This window comes from Mugil cephalus, chromosome 3 (assembly GCF_022458985.1).
Source record: "Mugil cephalus isolate CIBA_MC_2020 chromosome 3, CIBA_Mcephalus_1.1, whole genome shotgun sequence".
NCBI classification, from domain to species: domain Eukaryota; kingdom Metazoa; phylum Chordata; class Actinopteri; order Mugiliformes; family Mugilidae; genus Mugil; species Mugil cephalus.
The window spans coordinates 23,623,776-23,643,780 of NC_061772.1; the positions used below are offsets into that span (position 1 = coordinate 23,623,776).

Consider the following 20,005-nt stretch of genomic DNA (forward strand, 5'->3'; position numbering starts at 1 on the left):
GCAGATTGTTAATGTGGTGAGCTCTCTGTTATTAGTGCCGACTACATAAAACACTGACGTTAGATGATTGTACAGATACTCATTTTAAAATCCTCCATTGTAAAAATGACCTCTGATAAATATTCAAACAGAGCATGGAACCAAAGTAAAAAAAAAAATAAAAATTTTTAACATGATCTGAACGAACAACAGGTGACCGTAAAAAGATCTTACTATTTGTGTCTTCTTCTTCTTCTTTTTAATGGCTCTGAAGAAGCCTTGCTTTTCTTTCTCTTTGGTGGGCTCTGGAGGATTCATGACCATTGCTTCCGCAGTGGTCCTGCAATGTGGAAAGGTTTCAGATGACTCATGTTTGCAATTACAAGCTCAGGAATAAGAGTTTCCCTGAAAACCTGCACATGTGGATTAATAGTAGTATAGTACTGCAACTGAAGTCAGAAAAATGTCAACTTTAAATTAGCTGCACGTCATCACTTTACATAAAACAAATTAAAACAGCATCTTCGAGGTCTTCTCAAGGTTAGTCATTACAATAAATGAAAAATTCTTAGACAGCAAATGTCATCACGAACAACATAAACATGTTCCTCTTTATTTAATTTCAGTCACTAATGACTGATACTTGATACGTCATCCACAGCAGAGTGATCTTGAAAAATATAATAGATCTTAATTGGCCTTAATGACAGAGACAGTGAGGGAAGTACGACATTGAGGATCAATTCTATGTTTAGCAAAGACAACATGAAGAAAAACGTGCAGCCTGTCTTAAGTTTCAAACTGGCTAACAGTGTAAAACTATTTTGATCTGTGTGCAGGGGAAGTTGCATGCACGTTTTCTTTGGTACAGGTTTGATACGTGCCGTGACAACCCAACAAACTGATTCTCACCAGTCAAAAGCTGTCTGGCGTTTGGAGTGGTTTGCCATGGCAACAGGGTCTCCGGGGACGACGGGCACAACCGGCCCGCGACCCTGCCCGACGCCATCGTGGAAAGAAGAGTTATCTGGTCTGGGAGAAGGGACTGAACAGAAACAATGAGGAAAGATTATCGAAAGTGTTTTGCAGATTTTAAGTGGGACCGTTTTTTGGTCAGATTCAAAACAAAAGTTGGCCTTTGATATAGTTATTTTGCGATGTTTAATGTATTCAAAAGTTGTTGTTTTGTGTTCTTTTTTTTATCGCTGCACTCACATTTCCCCCTAAAACCAAACACTCTGCCTCGTCTGGTTGAAACTGATAACACTGCTGCTTTTATTTTGAAGTCCTCGAAATATATATAACTGTTAAACACAACGCAAAATGGCAAGTTGAGAAGGAAACCCGGGCTAAATGTTTCTCTACATTAACTACTAATCTGGGAGGAACAGACAAATTAGGTATCAATCAATACACCCAGAGCAGCTCTTTATTAACATTATTTGAAAGAGACAAAATTAAATGATAAAATGCAACACTCGTTTTAGTCCTTTATAGCTTTCTTTTTGGTCATTTTGGTTTGTTTTCCCCCTGGTTTGTAAAGCAAATGCTGTAAATGTGTCTGCTCTTTGTCCTCAAACCAAGCTAAACTAAATGCTAAGTAGCTGCTAATGCACCATTTATCCAGACTCACAGTTCTTTTTAAGTTAGGCCCTTCTTTTTGCCTTTAAAAATAAATAGAGGGATACTTACAGATAAACTGATAATGAATATATAGGGCTAGCCTTGAACATTTACACTGTATTTAAACCGTGCTAAAGTACAACATCGCCCCCAAGCTGGTAGCATGTCTGTGAAGTTTTGTTTTTCTTTCTATTTCATTATCATTTTATTTCTTCTTTATTTTGTCTAATTTCCTCAGTTTGTGCAACAAATAGAATTCTGAATTGCCTTTGTGGTGCCACACAAATAAACTTACCTTTCCTAAATGACTGACTTTTCTGCTGCTGTATGTGGTTCCACACTACACACAGATTGTCTTGTGGTGATTCCTGTTCCTCACCTCGGTAGAAGCTGCCTACTCTCCGGGGCATGGACTCAGTGAAGATCATCCGGTTCTCCTTGGATGAACCTCCATCCTCAACATGAGGGTCGTGATACATACCCACCTAAGAGACACACGTATCGTGCAGACACACACAAAGACACGTGGACACAGGACCATAAAAAACGTTCCTCAGTATCTCCGGCCTCGAGATTGGATGACCTCCTTTGGTTTATTTCTATCGCACAAGGTTACCTATCGCATTCTTTACTGGCTTACATCACAAGACATTCAAGACAATCTTTGAGCTTTTCAGTGAGGTTACATTTATACCAGCGACAACGTGCAGTGAAGCTGTTGACCTGAGTAGAAACAGACAAAGCTACGAACACCGGCAAGTCAGAATAGAAGCTACTGTCTGTGCTTAGTGGACTGTCCTGTGTTTAGGGAAGGGAGGAGTCAGGGGGTCGGACCTCGTTTTTAGAGCGCTGTGTATGAAAAGCAGCAGTGTTGTCCCGCGTAGAGTCTTTGATGGGGGCACAAGGGTGGCTCATGTCTTTAGGGGACTGCTCACTCTGTTGGGAAGACGGACAGGTGCAGGTCAAAGCAGACTGGAGAAGCAGCATGAAGCAGTGACAATGATCGTGTGAGACAGAGACAGCATCAACACAGCATAACGCACGCACACAAACCACAAACATGTTTATGTAGCTATCTTTGGGTGGACCACAGTTGACATGAGTCTTAACCGTTACCTTAACTCTCACCATGACCCAATTGTAACCTTTACCCTAAAGCCTTGTCTTAACCCTCAAACAGTATGTTTAAAACTCAAAACTCAAACTCAAAACCGGTCCTCAGAAAGATAGCCGTACAAGCACACTCACGCACACACACACAGTTTGATTTCAGGAGGTTACACTTAGGGGAAACCCCTTATCTAAGTGAGGTTCAGTACATTCCAGGAAATGTATTTTTTTCTGTCTGTGTGCATTTTTTTCAAACTGATCTTCCGCTTCTGTCTTAAATTCTAAGAAATGACAGCTGAATTCTTGGTGAACTATCTATCTATCTATCTATCTATCTATCTATAGATATATGTGTGTGTGTGTGTGTATTTCTGTTACCTAGGTGATGGTGACAACTCCTCAGGTGTCTGCTGCCAGACCAGAAACTAAAGTCTGATATAATGGACCCTACTAAACCCCCCTTTTACAGTGTTAGTGTCATTAGATTAAGGGAGAACGCTTCCTTCACTTGTCACAACCACACTCACGGAAAAAGTCTGCCACTAACCCTCGTCATGTCGTCGGTGCAGTCCTCCCTTGAAGAGCTCACTGAGTGCCCAGTGAGGGTGGTCCGGTGCTGCAGCTGTGGGGAGAGGAGCTGCAGGCTACTGGCTCGTGTCGGTATCGCCTGACCAGGTGGAGGCAAGCCCGCCATCCCGCCCTCAGCGGCGTGTGGTCGGTGGCGTTCCCTTCTCACGTACATGGAGTGGCGCTGAGGCCTTTGCTGAGAGGAGAAGGGGGAGGTATAGCCCAGGCCGTAGTGATAAGACTCATGTGGGGAAGGCAGAGTGTGAGTGGAGGGCATCCCGGCTCCTCCTGGGTCTAAGAGCTCTGGGGCGTTAGCATCCTCTGGAAAAGAGAAACAACATTTGAAACTTAAGATTCACATTACACACAGCATTACATTTCAGACCAAGCTTCTTATTGGTACAACATTTGCTGCCAAGTCTGGATAAAGACTTTAAGCTTTAAAATAAATACACTGACTTCCTGTATCTTACTTTTCTCTGTACGAATGTCACAGGAAATACCGTACTTCCTCTAATAGTGGCTGGTACTCAATTAATAGCTGGGTCTCTTATAACGGCTGGCCTCAAATACAGGCCGGGTGCACCAGTCAGCCAATTATGGATGTAGTAACACACAGGTGCCAGAGATGGCAGTAGCTACATTTGAAGTGCCACGTGAACCCAGATTTTCACCGAAACACTGTCAAAACAACAGAGAGCTTTAGCAGCGTGGTGCAAAGAAGAGACGTGGACTTTAAGGAGAAGGTTTTGGAGTATGCAGCGTAAAATGCAGGAAAGGAAGCTGTGTAATGCTTTAATATTGGCCCACAAAGAATAAGTTGTTCTGACATCAGGGTGGTTACCCTCTGGTACGCTATGGCCATTTAAGTTGCCGTAACTTTAATGTGTACAGTACCATTTTTTTCCTTGTCAATTTGCTAAATAAATAGACCCTGTTCACTTTTTCAGTCCGTGCTGACCCCCCATGTTTAGTGTATCTACTAAAGTGAAAAAAAAAAAGCAGAGTAAAGGGCCTCCCTCTAATAAAAGCCCAGCTCCAATAATGGACAGGTATTCTGGGCAGCTAGTAAGTAAAGGTCCCGGCCACTATTAGAGGAAATACGGTAATTAAATTATCAATTTTGTTGTGAATGACAGAGACCTAATTGATGCACTGACCTTAAACTTGACTCTTGAACTTGGATTTTAAACCTACCTGGAGCCAATGCTTTATGTCTGGATTTGTGTCTGGATGAAGAGTCCAGTGTGCTGCTCTCCATGCGGGCGTTGCCACTGCTACGAGAGGCGGGGCTGTGCCCTGATCGGTCGCTGTGTCGAGCAGAGGGGCTGCCGGGGGGTCCCTGAGGACCTGATGGGGTGTTCAGTTCTAAACAGCTGGCGGGGAAGAAGCGGGCACTAGGTCCCACTCCAGCTGTTGCATTGGAGTTTGGGTCATCCGGGTGGAGTCGACCATCGCTGAGGTTCCCCACCGATTTGGCATCACTCAGCGCGCTGTGGCTCTTGGACAGACTGAGATAAGACGCTGAACTCTTAGAGGACGAGGACATGGATCCATGGGCAGAGTCGGCCATATTGTGAGCATGTCGGCCATGTTGTTTCTCCGCTCCAGACTGTAGTGTGTTGGTCTTGTTTTCGAAGAAAGTGTGGCGGCTGGCCTGCTGCTGCTGTTGCTGCTGCTGAGACCGAGAGGAACCGGGTTTGCTGTGGCCGTACTTGGCCCCGTGTCCCTGGTCCGACAGCTTTGGAGAGGGTCCCAAGCTGAAATCAAACTCTGTCTTATTTTTTGCTTCTTTGGGACTGAGGAGGTGTGGCAAGTTGTTGTTAGCCAGGTCTTTGTTGGATGAGGCAGAACGATTCAGGGTCTGGGACATGTACTGGCCCTTGGGGTGGAGTGTAGGACTTAAACTGGACGGGGCCGGTTTGTTGCCATTGAGGAAATTCTCATTGCCGAGGTGATGAAGGTCCCCATGTCGAGGGAGGCTGGAACATTCTTTGCTATTGGAGCGACGGCTTGTGCTCTTACTGTGACTCCTGGACAACCAAAGACATAATTTAGCATTGCATTAAATTACTCTAATTTCATTCTGAAGGTGCCTTTTTAGGTGAATGTTACCAAGAATTTCATTTGTTTCTTAAAAGTTGGAAGAAATCTAATCAATCGAAGTAACATTTGAGATATGGTAGGCAAAAACACATTTTTTTCAGTTGATCAGTTTTGAGATTTTTTGCTATTTTGCTTCATTAACATGTCTTCTATGAAACTAGTTTTAAAAAAATGCTCAAAATGCACATTTAGGTGTTCATTTCACTCCAAGTTGTACCTCTAAACAGGCTCGTAGGACTGTGAGTCTTGTCTCTACCCCAGCATATGAGGTACCGTTGTAAAGCTCTTTTGCTCCTGCAGAAGTCTGTTGGGTCCAAATATGGTCATATCCTTTGTATTGGCAACCAATCGTGAAAGTAGAAAGGCCGGCATCCGAAGCTAAGCTCACACTTTCATTGGTTGGTGTCAATTTCCGACAACGTGAATGAGTTTTTCTACGTACTCTGAGCCAGAAATCTACACTTCATTAGCTACTTACAACCTACCAAACTTTCCAAAATATTATCAATAATTAAAAGAACCATGCAAGTGTAAATAATTGAATAAAGGCTAGCAGGGAAATCAGTGGATAAGTGGAGTTTGAATATTCTTAGACTTAGACTTGACCCACAAGGGAAGCACGTAAAAAAGATTTGAAAACCACTAGTAAGTAAGATGAATTCCTAACTACATTCTGCAGGTATTTACAGAGGGGATATATATCATTCAGAGCCTGATCTATTTAACATGTTACTCCTAAAAACAGACTGTCGAGAGTATTTGGAGTGGTAAAAAGAGATATCCAAAATCTCCTCTGTAAATACCTGGAAATCTAATAGGTTAACAAAATGAAACAAGAATTTTGAACCTCACTTTAAATTTCTGTTCTGGAAATGCATGCGAATTAGCACATATTTAAGTAGATAACAACAGCTCATACAAAAACGTGTTGTATTTATGTAAATAATCAACTGGAGAAGTTTCATGGTGATATCTATTAGTTAATCATGTTACCTTATTTACCTGTAGTGTCTCGCTTTTACATTTTCAATCAACTCTAATAACAGTTCATTTAAATGATTGCATATGCCTTAGCCTGTGCTGGCTAAAGCTCAGCTATAGTGGAGGATTAGACGGTTACGTCATAATGGTTCATGCACAAACACATAGGTAGCATATTTCTTCATTATAATGTTTGATTCTACGTTATTTAGAATTAGGGTTAGGGTTATTAACCCTAGTGGGTATGATTTGGGAATATGTGCACACAATTCAGTCTTTAGTCCCAGTATTTACAAAGAGAGGCTTATAAGATGACTATATGTGGAATCTGTGGCAGAAAGTAAAAATCAAAGAAGGCAGTCTAACCGCGTAGGGACTGTGTTCTCTCCGTGATGGTGTGTTTTCCTCTTGGAGGAGCGTGGCGGGTTAGGGGACGCAGGAGGAGGCCTCTCTCTCTCCACCTGCCTCAGAGGCTGGAAGGCTGGATGGTTCAAACTCTGATCCGTTAGATAACGCTCAGTAGGATTTAACAGCAACAGATTCTGATTGGAGGGGGGAAAAAAAACAAACATATGTACGCAGGGTTGGATGCACTTTAACGGCTTGTGTCTAAAATGTTATCAATAATTAAAAGAACTACACAAGTGTAAATAATTGAATAAAGGTTAGCAGGGACATCAGTGGATAAGTGGAGTTTGAATATTCTTAGACTTAGACTTGATCCACAAGGGAGGCACGTAAAAAAGATTTGAAAACCACTAGGAAGATGAGAAAGAGTAAATAAAAAAAAATAAGCAAATAAATTACAAGAAGAAATAGAGACATTAGTAAATATAAGTTATACACATAGGAAGGATAGATACAGTAAGATGCAATAGTATTGATGGAGGAGCTGTGAAATGAATAAGATGGAGGTATCTGTCAGAAAGGTGAGTTGTTGTACGGATTAACTGAGATGTATAGAATTTACCTTCATTAAATCCAACATCAGTCCACTCATGATGCCTTGATACCTTCTCTCCAACGTCTGGGGATGAGTAACTGAGGGGAACTAGACATAAACATACAAACACATCAAAGTTTACTATTAGACTTGTCGAAAATACAGAAGACGTTCCTACCAGTGAAAAGTAGCTGTGAGTTCAAATCACACAGAAACCCATGAGTGGACGACACTAAACCAACTACAAACAAGCCCACACACACACACACACACACACACACACACACACAACACACAACACACTCACGCACGCAAAAGTCTTCTTCTGCCTTCTGGGACATTTTCTCTTGCTGCTAAACTGAACACCAACCACCTATCTCATGAGTCACAGCAATCCACTCAGTCATGGTGCTGGGAACTCTGCCACGAGAAAGAGAAAGAGATAGAAGGAGACAGAGCTGAGAGAGAAGGGGAATGAGGCAAACACAAAGGGGAGGAGGAGGAGGAGGAGGAAGAGGAGGAGGAGGAGAAGGAGGAGAAGTAGAGAAGTAGAACGTGAGTGACTGCGGTTCCATACCCTGATTCCATGAAAGCGAGGGTTGTTGTAGAAGAGCTTCATCTGTTCTGCGGGAAGTGGCCCGAGGACCTTCTGAATGGTGAAGAGCTGAACATAAAAAGAAGCGACGTCACCGTTGGCGCATAGTTACCAGTATATTATTTTATTTATTTATTTTTTTTTTTTGGTAAAACGCACCTTCAATACTTTTTAAAAAAACATTTATGAGCATTTAGACAGGAGTACAAGTTCTGTGATTTTAACCTTGGTCTATTTGTGGACAAAAACCTAAGTGGAACAGTGCGTTTCCATGACAACCAGGGAAACCCTAAACACTGATGAAGACAACACGATCGAAAGCAGCAGTGACAGTCACTGACGTATTTTTTTTTCTTTTTTGCTGTTTCTAATTAGAGGTAATCCGCCATAAGCCGAGATATATTTTGGAGACTTGGGGGCAACATAGAAAGCTGTAAAAGAAAACTTTTACATTGAAACTGAAGATCTGACCCGTTTCCGGTACAAAGTACTCTCTTTCCTTTTAGCTCTGATTTGATCACCACCTACTCTTAAGCCAAATGTCTCTTCAGGGGCTAAATGCTGCACTGTTCACCAGCTAGTCATTACCCTCTGTGTCTGCCTGTGTCTGCATTTGGTTTAGCACATTCTTTGGTAATCAGAAATAAACACTAAGATGATGCTTAAAAGCTGAATGGAAGCTACAGCGTTGGGCAGATGTTGTGGGGGTTCGTCATGATGAGCTGTCAAGCATTTCCCTTCTGCGCCGAGTTTTCTGATGACAAGTTTGTATTAAAATATTGATCCTAACAGCTTTAAATTGCTTTCGCCCATCTGCATATATTTGACTGTGTACACGGATCAGGCATAACATTATGACCACGTTTTTAATATTGTGCAGATCTCTGTTGTGCCTCCAAAACAGTTGTGACTCATCAGAAAATGGACATGGGCCTCTGAGGGGGTCCTGTGATTTCTGGCAACTAAATGTTGTTAGCGGGGGTTGATGGTAGGGGCCTTTGTGGATCAGCGCTTGTTCCTGTGCACGCTACAGATAAATGATCAGTTTGGGATCTAGTGAATTTGGAGGCCAGGTCAACACCTTGTGCTAGTTTTCATGTTTTTTTTTTTTGCTGTTGTTGTTGTTCCTAAACCATTTTTGTGAATAAATGAATGAATGTCAAGAAGTTTCCCAGCAAAACACTATTGTCGCAAGATGGTCAAAGTTCTCCTGTCGGTGGTCATAATGTTATGCCTGATCAGTGTATATGTCTGACAGTAATGTACATAAAAATACATTCTTGCATGTTATCTGTCATGTTTTTATGTGTGTGTGTTTTTTTTTAACATAAAACTCAACTTGCTGTAGAATTAAAGATAAAAAAGACAGATTTATATCACATTGATTTAAACTGACATTGATTTAAATTGGTCTCAGACATTATTATTACTAACAGTATGTTAGTAAAAATCTATGACTATTTATCTGCATCACCTTGAGAGACACAGTGCACTGTTTAATTAAGGAAAGTGGAGATAATAAAACAGAGAGAGAGAGCATGTGTCCCAGCGCATTGACCTGAGAGGGACGTGTACATTGTTTCAATGAACTTCCATTACTATCACTGAAAATAGATAATTAATCTATAAATTCTTGCCGTGGCTCAGGGCTATGGCTGAAAGAGATTATTTATCTTTATTGACTGATTCATTCGTTTCATAATTTTTTCCATTAATTGATTAGTTGTTTGTGGGTCAGTGGACCCATTTGACTGCACTGGTTTACTCTGTAAAATAAAGGACAAACGATCCTGTCCATCCTGTTCAGGATCTAAACTAAACTCAACAACACACACACACACACACATTTTTCCCGTCCAAGATTTTCACCTCCCTTTGTTCAAAAAAGCATATTAAACTCAAACTGGAGACATATCAGGCATAATCAACCCTCAAAGAGAGTCACCTAGTGGGAATAAAGAAAAACTGTCAATCCACACATGGGAAAAGACCATCAAAATGTAAGCTTTTTGTTCGATTATTATCCTGACTATATATAATTTTTTTTCGCTGTTTAATTAACTACAAGGGTCACAAACCTGATCAATCTCACTCTCCCCTGGAAACAAGGGCTGTCCATCACTCAGCTCCCCGAGGATACACCCCACCGACCACATGTCCACTGCCTTTCCATAGGGAGCTCTAAGATGAAGAGAAACCAGGCAAATTATTATTTATGTGAAGGACACTGACAGCGATAGTAGGATGATAATTGCTATCGTGAAAACGAGAACGAAGAGGATAGGGGTGAAAGAGGTGATGATTGCGAGAATTATTACGCCGAGAGGGGCAACAATGCTGTTGTGGTAACAAAACAATGGATGCTGCGCTCCTGGTGGAGAGGCTCGTGAGGACGATGGTCATATCTGAAGGGAACAGAGTCTGGTGAGAAATGGCGAGAGATCTCGCGGCAGAGAAGCAGCGGAAAGGTGGTGTTGGAGGGAGAGAGTATTTGAGTGGGCGGCATTCAAACGCTGTCTCAATAAATGTTCCAGGGCATTTACTAAATCAGGCTACAGCAGAGAGGCTAGATGACGTTCAGCTGTCTCCGAGCTAGAATGGACGTTCGATGCTGCAAAAAACAACATAAGCAACAGAAACCAACAGCAAAACAGAAATTCGTTCTCCGGGTACGATGTGTACGCACAAGGGCTGATGTCAGTAATGTTGCCGCGCTAAACTCCTGAGAGCTTTTATTTATTATTTGGTATTTGGTATTTGGGATCAGTAGGACCCAAGATGTATAAAAACTAAGCGTCATCTTTGAACAGAAAGTAGTAGTTTTTGGGAACAAAAATATGTGGACACTGGGATTATTTCATTATTTATATTATAAAGACGTCAGCAATGTGTGACAAAATATAAAACTGTTTAATAATACCTGAACATGGCTGCACAAAGACAGAATTGGAAACAATTAAGTCCCAACGTCCTCAAACAAATACTTGCTAGTTAGCAAAAATTGCTAATTTGTTAAAAATACACGTCATATTAAACTAGAACCATTAATAAGCATAAATAAATAAGTTTTAACCTTTGCTACCACTAGATGGCAGGACAATGGGTTTAAATAAAGAAGAATAAGCTGCAATAAAACCTAAAACATAACGTCCCCATATGAGGACGCAGGGTCTCAGTCAGGAGGTTAATGAAAAATGAACATTGCCATGAATAGACATGGAAATTGAAACAGTTCTTGTTCAGTGCAGGGCCATCGTTGAGCCTCTGTCACCTTAGTTTTTGCACTGTATCCTAAACCATTGGCACTAATCAGACCCATGTTGCTGGTTTTTCAGTTAGAAAGCTTCCTCTGATTGCCCGGTCAAATTTGCGAAACAGTGCATGTGAAAAAAAATAAATAAATAAAAAATGAATCTAGACTAAATAAACCAACTCATCAGTATGATTCAGCAGAGGCCAGTTCTGTATAATGGTTTGTAGTCCTTTGTAGCTTCCAAGCCTTCCAGCTAATTTGGTTAATGATGAATACAGGCTACTGCCTATTTTACACAGGACGTTTGTACCAGCTAACTGTTGGCTTTATTCCTTGCGGTGTGTTCAGGTGCAACTCTTTAGCCCAGACACAGGATACATGAGGAGATGTGTCAGTTGGCCTCCGTTACCTCTAAAAGTGGCTCTGAGCGCTTTCTTTTTCTTTCTTTTTTTTATATTTTTTGCAGTATAGTCCAAATTTGATTGATTAACAAGAAAAATATGAACAGACTGATCTCTGGTGAAAGTATTTCTTAACCCTAATTGCCCCTTGGGGATAAATATTTTTTTTTCTGATTCTGATCTGATTCTGATTCAGTCAGAGACATCCTTCTCTTGTATCCAGTGAAAACCATGTTTTTCCTATTTTAATTCACATTTTTTTAAGACTTTTAGAAGCGTAGGGCGTCATGGTGCTGTTCTTGGCTCACCGTGGCCCCTCGCCCCTGCAGCCCCTCCCTATTTGGGCGCTTTGCCAGTGTCCGCCTGCGGGGGCATTGCTGGGGCTCATCCGGTGGATTCAGTTCAAGGTGTGAGATGTCGGTGGTGGATGTAGGTGGTATGGGGAGTGTTTGGGACTATCAGACCCTCCTGCACACACTGGAGGCTGCGGCGTGCCATGTGGCTTAATACCTCATGGTGGGTGGTGGGTATGGGGAATCCAGAGATCTACACAGATCACTAGTAGGACAAACAGTGGCCTTATAATATGAATCTAGCATAATCCAAGTTAATTTTAAAACCTTCGAGGTGCAATCAGATAAAGACATGTAGATATTCTAGATGTTTGCTGCATAATTTTGAAGAAAACCCAGTGTGACACGTTTGGGTTCTTTGTTCTCAGTTTGTAATGAGCAGCTCACTCATGACTTGCTTCATGTAGTTATATAATTTTTTACGTCTTTTCTCAAAAACATACATTTCATTCATTTCGTTGGTATGCAAGTTTTTAACTCCATTCAACCCCTGGCCTCATATTACCTTACACACACGTAGATGAGTCTTCGCAGCAGGTTTGACAGCTCTTGAACTTGTGAAAACGATACCAGTTGTTGTTGTATTGAAGGTGGTATCATGAGAGAAAATGAATGGATCAGTGTATCCTCATCTGACACCATCGTAGGGATAAAATAAAATCTCAACCAATATAATATTTAAAATATCTATTTCTAAAAGATGGTACAAACATACGAGGGCTTACCCCAGCAGCAGCTCAGGCGAGCGGTACCATCTTGTAGCCACGTACTCGGTGTAGTTGGCATCTGTTCCTTCAGACAGGTTACGAGCAAAACCTGAGCCAGAGTGACACACAAACATTAATAGACCCAATTCTGTATGTTAAGACATCCAGCACAGATAGACATAAACGGTAGAGGAATGAGAATGAATTCAACATTCAAATCGTTTGGACAGTCGCAGTAACAACACGCTCATATTCCCATGTGACCAGACTCTAATTAGTTATATCACTGCAGTCGGTCTGAGGCTCTGCTTTAGATAACTGGTGTGCAGAGAGTCCATTTTAAGCATGAAAAGTCACAATAAACAGAATGCCAGCTCCAACAGTGAATAACAAACAAATCTCACCTCAGCTGACTCAGTAAGAGATCGCATTAGCCAAATATGCTAATCAACCGTGTGATTTTGCAAATACTCCTGCAATTGTATAACACACACCTGGGCGACTGTGACATATCAGCACGATTCATTAGTGTGATACAGGAGAAGCGGGCTCCTGACATTAACTTTCTTGAAATGCACCTTCGGGAGATTAATTGGGATGACAAGCACCAGAGTACATTTTATGGTGCCGGCTGGCTGCTTCCCAGCAGCAGAATTGATCCCTCTGATACACAGCTTTCAAGGTGACAAATTAACAGTGGGATTTTTCACACTAAGCTGAGCCCAAAGAAACCAAACTGGGCACCAAGAACTACTGATATAGCTGCAAGACTCGCAGTCAAGCTGGATGAATGCATACAGAAGAATGTCTAATAAATTACAAGGAAAAAAAAAAAAAAGATTCACTCCGTTAACAAAACACCTTGATTCAAAATGTGTTACCTTCATACGTCTGGCTCTGGGGTTTAACTGCATTACACAAGTATATATCTCCAGAATTCAGATTATACACACAATGCACAATCACAATGAAGAACAGAAGAAGACCGAAAGCTCACCAAAGTCACAGAGTTTGAGGACATCCTCAGAGCTGATGAGGAGGTTCTCTGGCTTTATATCTGGGAGAAAAACACAGAAAAATAATTAAATTAATTAAAATGAATTATGTCCTCGAGCTGAACCGAGTTTCATTTCACATCCATGTCTGTTGAGACTCATATTATATTTGCAGATATGACTATAACAGTGTGATGTCCCCGTGAAGCTGACATTTGACATGTTGGAGGTAAAATCTTGTCACATACTCATTTAATACAGATTCGTGTTAAATCTCAAAAGCATGTTTTGTGTTGCGAGGTTGCGGTGACCTTTGAAAACCAATTTCTAATTACTTTATCCTAGAGTCCATGAGATATATCTGAGGAAATTCCCTCAAGATATTGTGTTCACATTATTGACCTTAACCTTTGACGTTTAATCATAAGTATATTATATTATTTTCACGGAATGATGTGCTTTGCTACTGGCTCCTGAATCACTACAATTCCTTAAAAAAATGGCACATTTTGTAAAACGGTACTTAAAGCCCTGTGCCTCACATGCCTTGAATATGTTGTCCATACACACAAATTAAAAGTAATTTCTCTGTAATTTAAAGATCAGCTAAAAGTGAATGATAATTATTAAAAAAAATAAATAAATACAATAAATAAACACGTCACCTCTGTGCACTATCTCATTCTTGTGACACCAGTTGATGGCTTTGATGAGCTGGTAGATGTAGCTGCGGACTTTATCGGGCGGCGCACCGGTGGGAAGTTCTTCTAAAAGCTCCAGCATGTTCTGCAAAACCGCAACAACAAAAAACATGAGGAGGCTTAAGCAGATAAAGCTCATCAGGAGCTTTGGGGATTCCAGGACTCCAGCAACCTGATCCACGCTGCTACTGCCGGGCCCTTGAGCACAATTAAGCACACAACACCTAAAGCTATGTGCAACGACTTAATTTTTATGAGTTATCAACTTTAAAATGATTGTTTACGTTAGGACATATTAAGCAGGTCATGATTAAAAACAGTGTTGATTGTAGAAGAAAAGATGGTTGTTGGAACTCAAAAAGACCAAAGGGAAATTGTTGCATTGATTTTCTTTGTTGAGCCAAAAGATTATTTTTTTTTTAGAGTGCACTGAGACTTGGGGAATTAAATTACTCAGTCATCAGGTCAATTTTATTGTGTTAACAGAACCTGAAACCAGTTTAATGCCAAGTGACGCAGAAATATCAGTTTAGACCGGACACAATATTAAGTTGACCTTAGTGCCAAAAAATACTGAGTCAACTGAACGCATCAAATATTGTTTGTAACTTAAAAGTTTAATCTAAATCAATAAATAAATTAAATTAAACTAATGAAGTGGTTGTAACAGGTCCTCTGAATTTTTTTTATTTTAGAGAGTACAGGGATGTCTGATCACTACTACCTCTGTGTTCTCTACCCGGCTCCCTAACAAAGCTCACATGCGCAAAGAAATTTCTCATCTAAAACGTGACATAATAAAGGCTTCGTCAACTCTGATGTGGGAACGAGAGGGGACACCAAGTTACAAGACGAGAGCACAGTATGAAAATAAAACCTGTCATAAAATAAACTGGCTGGGTACCCTGGCAACACAGTGGGGAATACCATTACTCGCCAACAGAATAGTTCATATGTTGCTATGGTGACGCTTTTTTTTTTTTTTTTTTAATGCTTAACTGAGCAGACTCTACGTCCTCAAACTTAAGACTGTTCTACAGTCCACACGAAGCAACACAAAGGCGGATGACATGTGCGCCCAGCATGCAGGAGGATCATCGATGAACTGACCCTCTCGACATATTCAAAGACAAGGTAGAGTTTCCCCCTCCTGCGGAAAGCCTCCTTCAGCTCCACGATGTTGTCCTGCTTCAGGGTCCGGAGCATCTTCAGCTCCCGGAGCGTTGTCTCCTTGACCTCCTCATTTTCTGTGCAGAAAACAAAGAGAGCTCAGCGCCTCGTCTTTCCCTCCGTCGCGTCCCCCCCGCACCCTTCACCCATTCCGTCGCTCACCTTCGCTGTCTTTGAACTTCTTGATGGCCACCAGCTCGTTGGTTTCCTGCAAAGATTTGAGCACATGAGCTGTGTTAAGACCAAACAAAACTTGTCGAGATGGAATTCATGTGCGGAACAAAAGGTGAAAATGAGAAATAATAGATATGGTGAGGATATTTTATTCATTCTCTGCCCACTCTTATCATGAAAAAAAAAAAGTGTTCCTGTGGCAGTGCCAACACAAGAGCCATGCTGCTGCTCTCATTTCCATTACTTTACCACAAGGCACTCTCCCAAAAATAAAAACAGCGCATATTTGGCACACTTAAAATGCATCTTAGGTCTCATCAGCTACTTGCAGGTTGCTTGACTGACCTTACTAAATTTTTACAAGCTGGTGCGGTTGCAAATTCAGACATTTGCCATAGTTTTGTTTCAAATGCCGCCGCTTCAGCGCTTTAGTTTTGCTTTTATTGCACTGTGCACACACAGCAAGTTCATGAGAAGTTTGGTCAAAGATATTTTGCTGCTTAGTTCCTTAGGCTCGAACGCAGTTCAGGATAATCTTCATGTAAAAGGATAATCACACTTCTTATTGGATTTATCTCCACTAGCCCGGAAGCCAGGCTGAGCTTCACCCAAAACTTATATGTTTTGTGGGGGAAAATTGTTCTGGAGGCACTCCATTAGGAGTTGATTATGCCTGCTGAAGATCTGCCAGGCTGATCAAAGTGTTGTTTGGGAAGAGTTTATTCGGGGGGTGCAGAGAGAAGCAACAGGAAGAATTGAACCGGGCTGCACCAAGCTGGAGTTTGGGAAATTAAGAAAAATTTACCACTATTTCTCTGTGGGACGATTAAAAAATATTAGAATGCTGTGCAGGACTTTCATTACTGAAAATGATGTTGTTACTCTGCTGAATAGTATTTAGACTGAGTGAGACACTAGAATTAACTAAAATAGCTCAAGGGGGTGAATTTAGAAATTAAGTAAATCAACATTTTGATACCCTGTCTCAAAAAAATAATAATAATAAAAAAAAAAAACATTTTTAGTGTAGTAGTGATTATAAACCTGCAAAAATGTGTGTGTTGCTGCCACTATATTATCTTTTAAGGGGATATGCTGATATTATCATAATATGTGACAATGGTCATAATGTAGTGTCTCCTTCCGAAACAGTTGTGACTCATCAGAGAATGGACATTGGCCTTCTGAGGGAGTCCTGTGGTGTCTGGTAACAGGATGTTGTTTGTCCCAGTGCATCCCACAGATACTTGTTAAGTTTGACATCTAGGAAGTTTGGAGGCCAGGTCAACACCTTGTGTGTGCCTGTGTCAGGCTGCATCCTGCTTGGGGGGGTGGCTGTTGCTATCAAGGAGTGTCAGTGCTGTGGGGTGGGGGTGCCTGGTCTGGTCCAAGTCAAAGTAACATCCATATAAATGCAAGATGGTTTAAATGTTATTTACGTCTCCTGTGAGTGCTCATAATGTTATGCATCATCAGTGTAAACCCAGCAGTTAAGGAACATTAACATGGGATGAGAGTCCAATATTCTCTCTTGATTAACTGGTTTTGCTGCATTCCTGCAGTCGATATTTTCCTCTCTAGCTGTTGAATTCTAAAATGTGTTCACTGTCTCCTTCTGCATTTTTTGGTGCTACATTAAGCTTTTTATGGCCTTTTCACTGAAAACAGCTGCCTGCGTTGACCAAAAGCAACACTATGGGAGTGGTGTGAATCACAGCGCTGGTGTAAAGAAACTCCAAGCGATTTAGCAGAGACGGTTCAGTTGATGATATTTTATAGGTTCATTGCGTGCCGTGTCAACGATTCTCTCGAGTCTTAACGCTGGACCCGGAGGCTGGGCGAGGACAGCGAGCCAAGGGGAATTACGACATCTCAGCCTGAGTCCTCGGCTACTCTCAAGTTCCTCTGTTGACCTTTTGTCCACAGACGATGAGACAACACAGTCGGGCTCACTGTTGGGAAGAGGCGACGCTGCAAGGAGCTGCATGTCACTGGCGGCGTCGCGCTTGTTCACACAAGCCACTTGTTTGTCTGCGTGCTCTCTTTTCAAATACAAAGTTGCACGTTTAAGAGATCTGCACATGAGAGACAAATGAAAATGAAGCCACGTGGATTTACAGCTCTGGCAGCCTTTAATCCCGGGAGTCCTTAGAGTAAATGATGCTACAGTTTCCAGTGAAGGGAGTACATCTGAAGAGGAAACTGGGAGGTGTTTACCAGAGAGACTAAATAAAACACACATAACAGCAGTCGTACAGCACATGTGACAGGGGCTGAACAATTTAGTCAGTACACCCAAAGTTAACACTAGGGTTTGAATGTTGTGTATTAGTGCCTGTACTCTTAACACAACAGTTTTCTTTTATAGTCAAGATGAAACAAAATCAGAAATAGTGACAAAATCTAAATCAAAATGAGGAAAAAATATATATTTTCCTACTGATTATGTAACATTTTCATCATCTATATGTAATAACACCTAAGATGATGAAACGTCTTACACTGTTAAATCCAAAGACGCAAATGTATGTTGCTTACAATAACCCCAGGAGAGTCTGCCTGGTTCTTTGACAAGAAAATTATCAATTATCAAAGAGTAACCGATGAACATTCTGGTGATAACCTACCAGAAAATTAATTAACAAGTCCTCTGAGTGCTCCAGTGCTGCATGGAGGTACCGTATAGGCACCAGGAAACACTGGCTAGCGTGTAGGTTTTCTGCTATTGTCACTCCCAAAACACAAATTCAAGATAACACATAAGCCTCCATGCAAACACCCACATACGCTAATACAACACTTTCATAAAGTGGCAGAACACTGCACAAAACGCTGGCACACATTCACTCGACTAATTAAATGTTCCATAAAATGCATACTGCATTGTAAAGTCTACCTAATTCGCAGACACGTTCAAAATGCGATTTCATTCAACGCATTTTGCGGTGCGTTCGTCTCCAGTGTTTCACCTGGTTGGGTTTCAGCCCAGAGTCTTACAGTCCTGTGATTCCCTCAACCAATATTCATGTGCTGCTGTAGACTCCTAACAGGGGTGACCCATTTACCATCAGCATAGTCTCTGTATTCAATCCCTCCCTCTGCATCTCCTCCTCTCCATCACACACACACACACACACACTCGCACACTGCTTCTCTCTTTCTCTTTCTCTCTACCTCCGCCACCCTTTTCTCTTTTGCCCTGCTTCCAGCTGAGAAAAGTAAAAATAACTGCTCTCTTGCAGCAAAGCTAAAACGCTTTTATTGGCCATGGTCTGAATGGCTGGCTCCGCATGTGAAAATGAATCCCTTACGCTGTTATGTAAGTGGGAAAGGTGTCACATGTCACTTCTTGGGAACTTCAAGAGGAGGAGAGGATACCCGTTTTTTTACACGGCCACACTTTGACAGCTGGTATTTAAATTTTTATGAAGTGGAGACTCGCAGAGAGTGGAGTCCAATAAAATCAAAGGAGACGGTGACCGAAGAAATCTGCAGTTATGTTTATATTCGGGGGCGTGCAAAGCATCCAGTATTTGTATTTGTGTTGGAATAAATTTCAAAATAGGTGTAAAAATCCATTTTTAGGATATGTAAGTGTAAAAATAAGCATTTTTCAATTATCCATTATCATAGTTATGGATGTATATGCAATATTGGTTGATGTTTTGCAGTAAATGCAGCTAACAGAGGTGATTTATGCTGACCTGAAGGGGCCGAACATGACTGCGATGATGATTTGGTGCTTCATTTGGTGATGGTAGAAAAGCGCTATATGAAAGCAAGACCATTTACCGTTTATCAGTACCAAGGGATGATAGTCTGAATTATCGAGCTAACAGACGAAAGCTAACATGAGAAAACCTGACTCAATATTAATGTAATGTAACGGAAAAATCTCCGGGTCAAACTCCGCTTCCCAAAAGTTACATGCTGCCTATGCAACCCAGTTAAGATAAAAAAAATTCTATTCAACTAAAATAGTGAAGCAGTTAAGTCGTGTTTCCTCCAGTCAGAGCCTCCTCTGTTACGGAGTCGAGACTTTTCACCCAGACTCCTGTTTGTAAAAAAACACCTTATTTGTGCCTCTCTGAATACTTATCGGCTCCACCCCTAGTACGTATGAAATATTTGTACTATTCAAGCACAGAAAGAGATTAATAGATTAATTACATTGTGCGATAAAGGCTCAGCCCATAGTCATGGCTTTTAATAGTGCACTGCAGGTTTCTAAGAGTTGTCCTGGTTTCAGCTGATACATGACACCAAGTAGAATACAGGTTTTTGATCGTAAAACCAGAAAACAGTGGTTTTAGAGCTATTATTCCATGAGTTTCAGTTTTGGTTTTT

The 20,005-nt window shown here is 41.2% G+C and overlaps 1 protein-coding gene across 1 annotated transcript in view; it reads right to left on the reverse strand.

The window, feature by feature from the left end:
* The window catches only part of cdkl5 (cyclin-dependent kinase-like 5), a 40,109-nt gene that overhangs the window by 7,977 nt on the left and 12,127 nt on the right, over positions 1-20,005 (reverse strand). Inside the window, 15 exon segments of the mRNA XM_047580170.1 lie at positions 214-319; positions 892-1,024; positions 1,898-2,087; positions 2,437-2,538; positions 3,260-3,600; positions 4,477-5,312; positions 6,733-6,908; positions 7,337-7,417; positions 7,887-7,973; positions 9,983-10,085; positions 12,637-12,727; positions 13,616-13,675; positions 14,279-14,399; positions 15,425-15,561; positions 15,647-15,692. Coding sequence (XP_047436126.1) covers positions 214-319; positions 892-1,024; positions 1,898-2,087; positions 2,437-2,538; positions 3,260-3,600; positions 4,477-5,312; positions 6,733-6,908; positions 7,337-7,417; positions 7,887-7,973; positions 9,983-10,085; positions 12,637-12,727; positions 13,616-13,675; positions 14,279-14,399; positions 15,425-15,561; positions 15,647-15,692 — 2,610 coding nt within the window.